This window comes from Pleurodeles waltl, chromosome 6 (genome assembly GCF_031143425.1).
Source record: "Pleurodeles waltl isolate 20211129_DDA chromosome 6, aPleWal1.hap1.20221129, whole genome shotgun sequence".
NCBI classification, from domain to species: domain Eukaryota; kingdom Metazoa; phylum Chordata; class Amphibia; order Caudata; family Salamandridae; genus Pleurodeles; species Pleurodeles waltl.
The window spans coordinates 826,312,032-826,323,157 of record NC_090445.1 but is presented as its reverse complement, the minus strand read 5'-3'; the positions used below and the strand labels follow the sequence as shown (position 1 = coordinate 826,323,157).

The 11,126-nt window shown below is 40.7% G+C and overlaps 1 protein-coding gene across 5 annotated transcripts in view; it reads right to left on the bottom strand.

Moving 5' to 3' along the window:
• Positions 1 to 6,512: 6,512 nt before the first annotated feature.
• CNNM2 (cyclin and CBS domain divalent metal cation transport mediator 2) overlaps positions 6,513 to 11,126 on the bottom strand; it is a 776,587-nt gene continuing 771,973 nt past the window's right edge. For all 5 annotated transcript variants that reach the window (XM_069239487.1, XM_069239489.1, XM_069239488.1 and 2 more), the window contains one exon: positions 6,513 to 10,881. In XM_069239487.1, the coding sequence (XP_069095588.1) occupies positions 10,672 to 10,881 (210 nt within the window). In that variant the 3' untranslated portion in view covers positions 6,513 to 10,671. The remainder of the gene's footprint in view (positions 10,882 to 11,126) is intronic.

The following is an 11,126-nucleotide window of genomic DNA, read 5'->3' as shown; positions in this document are numbered from 1 at the left end:
AGATAATGCGCTTCTTGATAGGTAACCTATGTGACTGTCTTAGACTGCCACTGGCCAAAGCTGAGCGGGGAAGATTTAGTATTAAGCGAGCAGCAGTATTCTGGATTCATTGAAGTTTGCTGAGCGAGACTGTATCAATGTTAAGCATTGAAGCATTACAATAATCTATTTTGGAGATCACCAGGGCAAGGGACACCATAATTGAGCTCCTCCTGTAAATAAGGAAAAACTTTTTTTCAGAATTTTGAGAGTCCAAAAACAGGTTTTGGTGATGGAGATAACTTGTGGCTTAAAAGACAGGCCATTATCAAAGATAATCCCCAGATTCTTGGTGGAACTAATGGGGACAGGTAAGTCTCCACACGCTGATGGCCACCAGCGTGAGCTCTCCAGATCCCTACTAGAGCCAAAGAGTAGAACCTCGGTTTTGTCGCCATTCATCTTGAGCCAGTTCAGGCCCATCCATCTCTTAACCTCGCTCATGCAGTGGTAAAAACAATCAGCCACTTACTCCCAATTCATATGGACAGGAATGATTGAGTTTCATCCGCATAGGAAGTGGCCAGGAAGCCAAAGGATCGAATAAGTCTGGCCAATGGTGCTACATACAAATTGAAAAGAGTGGGGCTGAGCGAGGAGCCTTGAGGGACCCAGCACAGTTATTGATAGGAGGATGTTCTAAAATCTCTGCAAGTTACTATCGTGGATGTCTCCTCTAAAAAAGACTTCAGAGTATACGGAGCTGTGCCTCTGACACCCGCTTGGTGGAGACAGTGTGTCATAATTTGAGGAGAGATGTGTCAAAAGCTGCTGACAAGTCCAAGAGCACTAAGATGGCTCCAAGTCCCTCGTCAACTAGTTTCCGAATAGTATCCGATGTAGTTATGAGGGCTGATTCCGTGCTATGGGCTTTCCTAAAACCATGTTGAGTAGAATCTAAGCTACCCGAATCTTGGAGAAATTTGGCAAGTTCTTCATTAATGTGTTTTTCAAAGATTTTAGTTTGAAAAGGTAGCAAAGGGATAGGCCGAAGATTCTTAAAGTCATTTGCTTTACCATCTAATTTCTTTTTCAGAGGAACCACCGTCGCTTCCTTCCTTTGTGAAGGGGGGAAGACTCCTGTAGTCAGGACCTCCTGAAATATCGGATCAAGGGCTGAGGAGACTAGGTAAGGGATGAGCTGTAGAATGGTGAGAAGGGAACTGCACAAACTGGAGTTACAATATGCCATGCTGTTCTAGGCTAAGCTGTGAGTACTGGCGGAAAAGAAAGTGTGGTTCTTCAGTAGACCCAGCTACTGGGAGTGCCTAGAGGATTAGCAGACCACAGATGTCAGACGGAGAAGTCAACACTGGAACCAAGCAGAAAACAGGGAAGAGCGCCATCCAGGGACGAGATGACAGAGGCAGCACACTGCATAAGGTGGGAGGTAAACAGGAGGGAGGACAGAGTCCTTGAATCCATGGTACTGGCTGAGGTCCGAGGCCTGGTGTCAACTCACACACTTTTTCGACTATGCCAACGAACTGCGTTTGCTAGACGTCAGCAGCGAGCGCACACATAGCACCACCGCACAAGTTAGATTTTCAGATTGGGGAGGGGCCACAGACACCTCAGACGTTGGAGAAGAGAGTTGTTCTTTACTCACCAGTTGCAGATATGCTTCTGATGGGGAACGTTAGTTGTACAACACCGACCAATACAACCTTGACATACAACACATGACTGGAGAGGGCTCTTATGTTTTCTTGAAAGGGCACAAATGCCACGAGATGGAGGGAAGAGGTAACACATAATGACTAGATCTCTCAATCCTATCCTGGAACATTAATGGCCTGGCAACAAGGCCAAACAAATGAACACATTTCTGACATGACAGATCCCGGACATCATAATGCTACAGTAGACACACTTAGTGGGCAACTAATGCTCTTCCTGGGCAGGGGAAATTACGGGGTCTTAGTCTACCCCGGTTTCACATTGGGATCTAGAGGGGTGGGGGTATTGTCCCAAAATAAACTTCCCCTAACTGTTACCAAAGCTTGGTCTGACAGCCGGGAGTTCAGTGCAGCAATAACAAAGGACTGGAATGGAAAGACTTACACAGTGGCATCCTGATATTTTCTACCAGGTCTCCAGTCAACAAGACTGAATGAGATGGGGAAATGGATTACTGCCTCCCCAGCTCCACTTTGATAATTGGATGAGGGGGCCAAACCTGACGCACTCGAAAAAATCTCATGGGAATAGGGGAGGTGTCCTGGAGAACCACCAACTTGCTAATTTTACAGAGGCAATGGGACTGTTGGACCTCTGGAGGGAGAAAGGAACATCCACAGCTCAGGCAATATTCGTATGTGGGCATGTCCAGAAACATAATGTCCAGATTGGAATATATACTAGATCCAATTACATAAAGGGGACTTTTCACACATATGCAACACTTGGCATGGGGGATCTCAGACCATTCCTTTAAAGCCCACCATTGGAGGAGCCCTGATCTCACATATCACAGGCAAAACGAAAGAGATAGAGAAGTGATCGAAATAGTGACCCTCCTCTAATAGGTGGAAGAAGACTACACTGACTCCAAGGCCAGAGCTTAAACACAGACTGACACTGACTACGAAAAAATACAGAGAGCTGACAAATAGTGAAGCTAGGGCATAATACAGGGGTAGGCAACACAGACTAAACCAATTAGGGTACAAAGATAGGGAGATGCTAGCATAGTGAGGAGAGGGCCAAAGGTGGGTCCATAGGATCTCCAGAGAGAATGGAGAGTTGGGAGATCCTGCAGAAAACACAGCGGAGATGTTAAAGAACTCGCTTGAGTTTGCCACACACGGGGGAACCAAGCAAGGGTGACCGCTATCCACATGCTGTTTGCCCTGGCAGTGGAGCTCCTAGCTTGCTGTGTCAGGAAGGACACCCAAGTACAGGGCATATGCTGGGACATAAGGTGGAAGGACAGAATCTCCCTATACAGACGACCTCCTCCTGTATTTGGCACACATCGAAGATTCAACTCCCCAAGAATTAGATATTACATTGGTATTTGGGAGGTTTGCAGGTCTTCAAATGAACTGGCACAAATCAATCCTCTTCTTGATCACACCATGGGAACCAAGAGAGCCCTTTACAGAGGGTCCCAGATTGGTTCAAATATTTAGGAATGTATATCACTGAAGACCAGACAAAGTTCCACAAACTTACAGTGCATATTACACCAGAACAAGACTGCAGTATATGAACAAAATAGGCATGGCCACATGTTTGAGAGGCTGTGGCAGCCCAGGAACCCTATTATATATGGTCTAAGGCTGCCCACATATTCAACCATTCTGGTTCAGGATACAACTGAAAATGGAGGAGGCCACTGGGGAGGAAATAAGCTTTACGCCAGAATTGGTGACCCTGTTGTGGTACAACATTGCCCTAGCAGTTGCCAAGAGAGACATAATTTATTTGGGGTGCTCCGAATCCAACAAAAATGACAGACTGGGCCAGGATTATGGACTGGTGTCTACAAGATGAAGATACTATTTATAAAGCAAGGGGGTGCCCACAGTAATTTAATAAAATATAGGCCATATGGGGCAATCAAGAGAGGACACTAATTAAACAACAGGAAGGGTGAGTCAAGGTGAGGCCGCGGGGACATGGCACTGTCCAGATTTGATATGAGAATAGACATGAGGTACTGTGAAGTTGCGTTGGGAGGGGGTCCTGGTCTCAAGTTACTGTATTGAATGTGCTATTTTCCTGCAAGGGACCTGAGAACATAATAAAAATGTTCACAAAAAAAAATGCAATCCCAGTGATAAGGCTGCAATTGAGTACTTAATGTTTGTATATATAGCCCAACTTCACAACTTACCGTTTGTCATACTACGTTCTTCAACTGTAAAAAAAAAACATTTTACCTGAATGTTTGAATTTTGAAGAAAATCTAAAATATGAGAAAGGAAAAAAACTGACCTCCGAGGCAACAATAGCAAAATTCAACTAGGAAGCACACATTTGGAAGAATAAGGACCAAGCAGGTAAGTTCTCAAAGTAATTTTTCACTTTTTGTGAAATACTCTGTTTTAAGCATAATATTTTAGAATGACAAAACACACACTAATTCCAAATGGGATATGAAAAGAGCTGTACTAATCTGTAACATTAAAAAAAAAAAAAAGAAATCACACTCTAACTTTTAGTACCCAAAATTCAAATTTATGTTTGCACTGTTTACTTGTTACTGACTGCAATCCTAACTACATTCAATATGAAGAGACACTCGAACCTGAGTTAGGACCATGGGCACATTATAACAAACCTTTAATGGGGAGGCATTTTCGAAGTCTACAATGGCAATAATTAGGTGGAGAACTGAGTGGCTATACTAAGTGAACCACGGTCCAATCTTAGATTCAAATCAAATCAGGATGTATAGAGCGCAACTACTCACTCGTAAGGGTCTCAAGGCGCTGAGGGGGCTTGTCCTCTGTGCTTCAGTTGAAGAGCCAGGTTTTAAGGCCCTTCCTGAACTGAGGTAACAATGGTGACTGTTTGAGGTGCAGGGGCAGGGTGTACCAGCTCTTTGCCGTGAGTTAGGCAAAGGATCTTCCTCCAGCCGAGGTCTTCCCTATGCAGGGTACGGTGGCTAGTGCTTGTTGAGCTGAGAAGTCTGGTAGGGGAGTAGAAGGTGATGCGGTAGTTGAGGTAGGCAGGTCATAGCGAGTGGAGGTCTCTTAGTGGTGATGTGTTTGCGGTGCGGAATGTCCAGGATAAGTCTGGTATTTTGGATGTGCTGCAGTTTCTTCTGGTTCAGCTTGGTGGTGCTGGCATAGAGGGCGTTGCCATAGTCGAGTTTGCTGGTAACCGGAACATGGGTTACGGTTCTGTGGCAGTCCTTTGGCATCCATTTGTGGATCTCCCGGAGAAGTCAGAGTGTGTGAAAACAGGAGGATGCGCCTGAGTTGATTTGGTGGGTCACGGTGAGTGATGAATCCCAGATGAGACCAAGGTTGCGCATGTGGTTTGGTGCCGGGGTTGGGAGTGTTCAGCCTTTGGTTCCTGACGATGGATGTGAGCAGGGCCATGCAGATGTTAAAGAGTGTGGGGCTCAGGGAGGAGTCCTCAGAACTCCACAGCTGATCTCCATAGATTCTGACATGTAGGGCAGGAGTCTGACTCTCTGTATTCTGCCAGACAGAAAGAAGTGTGTCTACTGCAGGGCCTTTCCGCAGATGCCAGCTAAACGGAGTCTGGAGTAGAGGGTTAGGTGCGAAACTGTGTCGAAGGTGGCCGATAGGTCCAGTAGGATGAGGGCTGCTGTATGGCCACAGTCAAGGAGTGAGCGGATGTCACCTGTGGCGGCGAGGAGGGCGGTCTCCGTGCTGTGGTTGCTCCTGAAACCTGATTGGGAGCTGTTCAGGATGTAGTTGTTCTCGATGTGCTAACAGTTTATGTTTACTTTACCTGCATAGGTACCTAAATAATATATTATACACATCCTTTTTCAAATACATTGGTACATCTCATCAACATAATGCTTAATCAACTGCAAAAAAGCTATGCAGATACAGCTGGATCATTTAGTTTGGAAAATTAAGAATAATGTTGTTCACATGCTGCCGAGCACATGCATGTGTTTGATGTAGATTTAACCTAACCAAACACTGCAATGTGATTTCAATGCATGTAGTGTGTTAAGGGAATGCTTTGCATTGACCACAAGTATTGCTATTTCAATCCTTACACAAATTTGACAACACACTCTATTCAACAGAGAAAGGACTTAGAAGAGCAAAAACGAATTCACTGTTATCCAAATGACGTTTCAAAATTTGAGCATTGGTTGAAAAAACACTTGTGTAAAAGAATTATTTATTCTCTGTGCATTTGACGTATATAAGACATGCTCCTGTTTCTATAAGCACCAAACCTACTTTGAAGACATACGCCTTGCTAACGGAAAATGTGCAAATTGCTAATACTTGATTGAAGAACGACTTGGCTCTCATCAGAAGAGCATGACATGGTGAAATGGATATATCCTCTAGTGATGCCACTATAAAATCATTAGCCTTTAAGGCAGGTAAATATTATATGGGTTTACATATGAAATAGTTTCATTTCAGTAAATCAGAATATATCCAAGGTGACTTTGCAATTAAAATCATACTCACTAGCACCAAATACATCAGCTGCCAAGAAGTGTTTTTACTCTGTTAGAAATCTGATGACCATAATTTAGTAAGTTGACTTATAATAATGCAGTAGTAGAAATGGTGACATATATGCCACGATCCTTGGAATTAGTCAATCAAAGCTAAGTTTAAAGAATCACAAATTTGTTTAAATGGACATCAGGTTCAAGTTTGAGCTTTACAAAACAATGCTATTGAATTTGGCAAACATTATATTCTACATAAGTTAACATGTTTTCTCTTCACACACAAGTATCAAAGAGATTATTAACTTCATACATGTAAGTTTAAAAACGAAACAGTAAAATATCCAAAGAACACACAAATTTATTGTTGAATACAGGTTTACAAAATGGAGTTTTTCTTGTGGGAATCTCAGAAGACACCAGTTTCACCTAAATGGAGCATCTGCCCCTCCTGTTTCCAAACAGATTCTCTTCTTATGAGGCCTACCAAAAAGCCAATTTTCCATGAGAAACACAGCTTGTGAAATTCTAATTTTATGAAAATCATATTATTATACATTCTCTATTACCTTTGAAGCAGCTATAATACACAGATATGCCCATAATTCAAATATTGGCACAATAGTCCATGGGAAGACTCTCAAGTTACTAATATTGAGAACAACATTAATGTGCATTTACCAAAATCTTGTTTGATTACCAACTTCAGAAGCACAACTTGCAAGATAAGAAATAGAATACATGCTTCATACTAAAGCCCATCCCTAACAATAATACATCCTCTGATGTATTAAACAACAGATTAAACAAACATAATTATCAAGGTTTTCTTAAATAAAAATCAACATATTCAAAAGGCCTCATATGCAAAATCCCCTATGAGATGCTACTTCGATAAGGATACTGCATTACAGTAATAACATGTTACATCATGTTAGGAACAATTGACATTCATGTGTACAGTAGTGACAGTGCACAAAACAGCTTACGTGTTTCTAATTTGGAAAAGCAAGTCATGTCATATTTAATGATGCATACACAACATTTTCAATCACTGTAATGGAGTCTCTTTTGTTAAGGTGCAATATTTCTAAAGTCTATTAAATGTGCATATAATCTTGCCACTGGAATGAACCATGGATGTAACAGCATTTTAATGAACTACAATGCGTTAACGATCTAAAACACAAAATGATCCATGGACATTCACATCAAAATGATGAAAGTTGCAGAATACGTTTGAGTTGGACGGTTAGATACTATTACAAATGTTAAAAATGATGTGGGTCGGAATAAATTGTGAGTAAAGTTTTTGAGTTAGTCGTGATACTAACACATATAGCAAGACTACCAAAAAATAGTTTTGAAATTGAAACACAGATGAGTGGAATTATAGTGGAGCATTAAAGGAAATGGGAAAAAGAAAGGTAGCGAGGTGCAAGCTTAGTCAAAAGGGAATGTCTGTTAGCAGTGCTGTGTATAAATCCAAGACAAGGCATCTCTAGAAAATCAATTTGCCTCTTATGACAAACAGTGTTAGGTTGCTAACCAAGTTACAGTAACATGAGAACATGTACCCTAAAAGCACAGTAACATACTCCTGATCACTGATGTAAATGGAAGCAAATGAAAAATACTTCAATGTATACAAATAAAAATAAAAATGGCATAACGGTATAAGCTTGAAAAGTTCTGAATCCTTTCTACATTTCCCATTATTCAGTATCTTAAAAATCCTGAAATAGTGCAAAATAAAGTTTCTGAGGAACAACATCTAGGGGTTAATCAAGATGTGTCTTAAGGTCCACCTTTAAAAAACAGCCATTCAGTAATAGTGGGGCAGAAACGCGGTTCATGAGCATCTTCCTAGCAGGAATAATTTAAATATTGCACCTTTTAAAAACGTAATGATTCAAATTTACTTTCAATGGCTAAAGGTAATTTTAGTTAAAGTGAACATGCATCTTATAGTACCTTGAATAAGATAAGGGAATGTACCATCAAATTAAAATTAAAGACATTGTAGCCAAAGTAAACATGCCCCCATGTACCCTAATTAAGAAAAGGGAATGTACCACTTAACTACAATAATAATCTATTCAGCCAAAAAAAACATGCTCCCTACAAGGGTAACAAGAGGAATGCACAAGTGCATCATAAGTGATTATTGCAGAATTGAAATTGTCACAGATTTGCCTGACCAGGCAAATAAAACACAAAGTGCTACATACCACAATCACTTCATGTAGTGTCTGGTTGCACTGTGTACTAAAAGTGAACTTAAAAAATATGTAGCATTTGTTTATCCTACAATATATTAATACTGCTGTCAAAATTCACATTATAATTATGATATAATAACCGATGAGAGGTGCAGCCTTTTCAATCATTCAGATACTACACAATGGAGATGCCCTACCAAAATGGACACAGTCTGCATATGCACGATATGCAGGTGCTAAGAGAATTACCATGTACTGATATTTACATGCATAAGGAACAAAGGCAGCATCATGCATGGCATTTGATAAGTACTTTGGGATGATCATGTCCTTTATTGTGACTGTGGTGAATATACCCTAAATTGCAGGTCATCAGAATAGCCCAGAGTTTCTAACAAAGATCCAAAAGGCCAGAATTTCATGCCAGAGTTGCAGGTGTGCACACATAATACGTTTTAAAAAGGAATCTTCATATTTAGTTGTTACTCTGAAATTCCAGCATGTGCCTGACTCTTAGACATACCTTGGAAAGCCCTGGTTGAGAACCATGATAATTTAGATATTTGGTTATTTGACTTTACTGTGCATAACAGTGATTTGTACCCTTGATTTTAGAGGACAGAATAACAATGAATATCCACTGACCGTAATTACATTGTTTACAGAATTCCACCCTCTTACCTTGGATCAAATCCAGAACAGAAGTAAGGGAACAGCTATGAGAGTATAATCAGCTTTGTAGTACCACAGGACGTGTGTTGGATATTCTTTAGCTTCTTGAATATTTTCCCATCAGTATGTTCAGGGGTAAGCAGTGAACACAGAATATAATTGTATATCTGTTCCTCAATCCTTGTGTTGCAGACCATACTATCTGATATGCCCACTGTTTCCATTCCCATAGGACAAAGAAACTGTGCAGACAATTTCTTCTGGGTCACATGTATCAACTTACAAATGGAGTCAATGTATTATGAAATGGAGTGGGATACTAAACATATTTTCTTTGAGTGGATGTTTAGCTGTTTCTATTAGTTGCTACCATCAGGAAAATAATAACATATTCATTATGCAAGTGGTGGGAGTCAGTGGTACACTTCACATCTGACATACATTTTGCGTATTTATCAATAAAACAAGACATTTAAAAGAAAAGGCAAGTATAATGATTCTGAAACAACTCCTTGAGGACAAATGCATTTCTTAGCATCGAAATTAAAAATGTCACCAGAATGTCACTTTAGGGTGCAAAGACATTCCTTCACCAGGAAGTTAACATTTTAAACCAAAGGCCAATACTCACAAATTATTTAGGGCCCGTGCCATCTGATACAAGGTCTATGCATAAGGCTGTGGAAACATCACAAAATATGATTGGTGAAAAAAGGGTCTGCAATTGTCTTTGAAATCATCCATTGTTTTCCCAAAAGACTAGCGCCACTTTGAGGTGCTTAACCTGCTGAAAGCCTCGCTTCAATTATGCAACTGCAACTCAAATCTCACTCAATTTGTGTGATACATAGAACAAAGCCCTGTCCATTCTTTCACCTCACAGAGGAAAAGAAGACCACATCGTAACATAAGGCACTGAAATCTCCCAGCATGGGCTCCTAACTGCCAGAACATAATCCATGGGCAAAAAATCAACAGAGTAATACCCAGCTACCTTAAACTTAAAAACAATTTCAATCAGTCAAGTTAACATTTTCTCTTTGGTGGTGCTATTTTACGTATTTCATGAAGTAGAACAAATTGAGTTACTATTCTTACACATGATTTTCAACTACAAACATTGATTGAATTGCAGTGGGGAAAAGTACTCTAGACTTTGTCGATTTATAAGTAAGCGTAAATAGAAGAGGGATTCAAAACTTATTAAAATACATTTCTCTAAACATAGCTCTAGATAAAAATGTGTTAGCTTTGCACCTCGTTTCACATTTTCCGAAGTGAAGGACACTGAAAAAAAAGATGCTGAAAATATAAAGTGTTGGTTTTCCTAGGCTAGGAAGCTTGCCATCTATGTTCTCTTCTGTGGATTCCTGTTTCTTTCAGTTTTTGAGCTTTTCTCTCTCTTTCATTCACTTGTCTTTGATTGTTCTCCACAGCTCCTGCCCCACAATGGGCACAATGTCTTTGGTCTCAGAATGCTAGAGCAGTTGGGCTCACAAGCGAGTCCCAGAATCCTCCAGTCTGACAGTCATCTGGAGATGAAGTTCAAAGGGTAGAGGAGCAGGTGACAGAGCAGTCCTGAATTGATGAGGTTGTGTGCCTCCTGGACTATATGGCGCCTTCATTGTGCATACTGTGATTAGACTTGTTGTGTGACACACAGTTCTGTTCATTGAGCAGGTTTGCCATTTCATCTGGCAAGCCATCGTGCAGCTCAGTAAGAGTCAGTTCAATTTTAGTGTTCTCACTGTCAGACGACTGCGGAGTTTTGTCCATCCGAGATGCCATCAGGGCATTCTGGTACTGCTGCCGCGTGATCTGTTCAACGCAAAGGAAAGGAGGGATGAAGGGAGATTAAAAAACGCATTAGAAATAAAACTGATTTCCACTTATTGCAATATTCACTCAGAACAGGTTTAAACATGCAAATGTCTTCTAACCAAAAACGTATTTTATCTATAAATACAGAAAATTAAATGCATTTCACTAGTAAAAAGCACTTTTAATGAAGTATTAAGACCAGTTGCAGCTCCCGCTGCATGGAAGGGGTGGGCGGCGCGCAG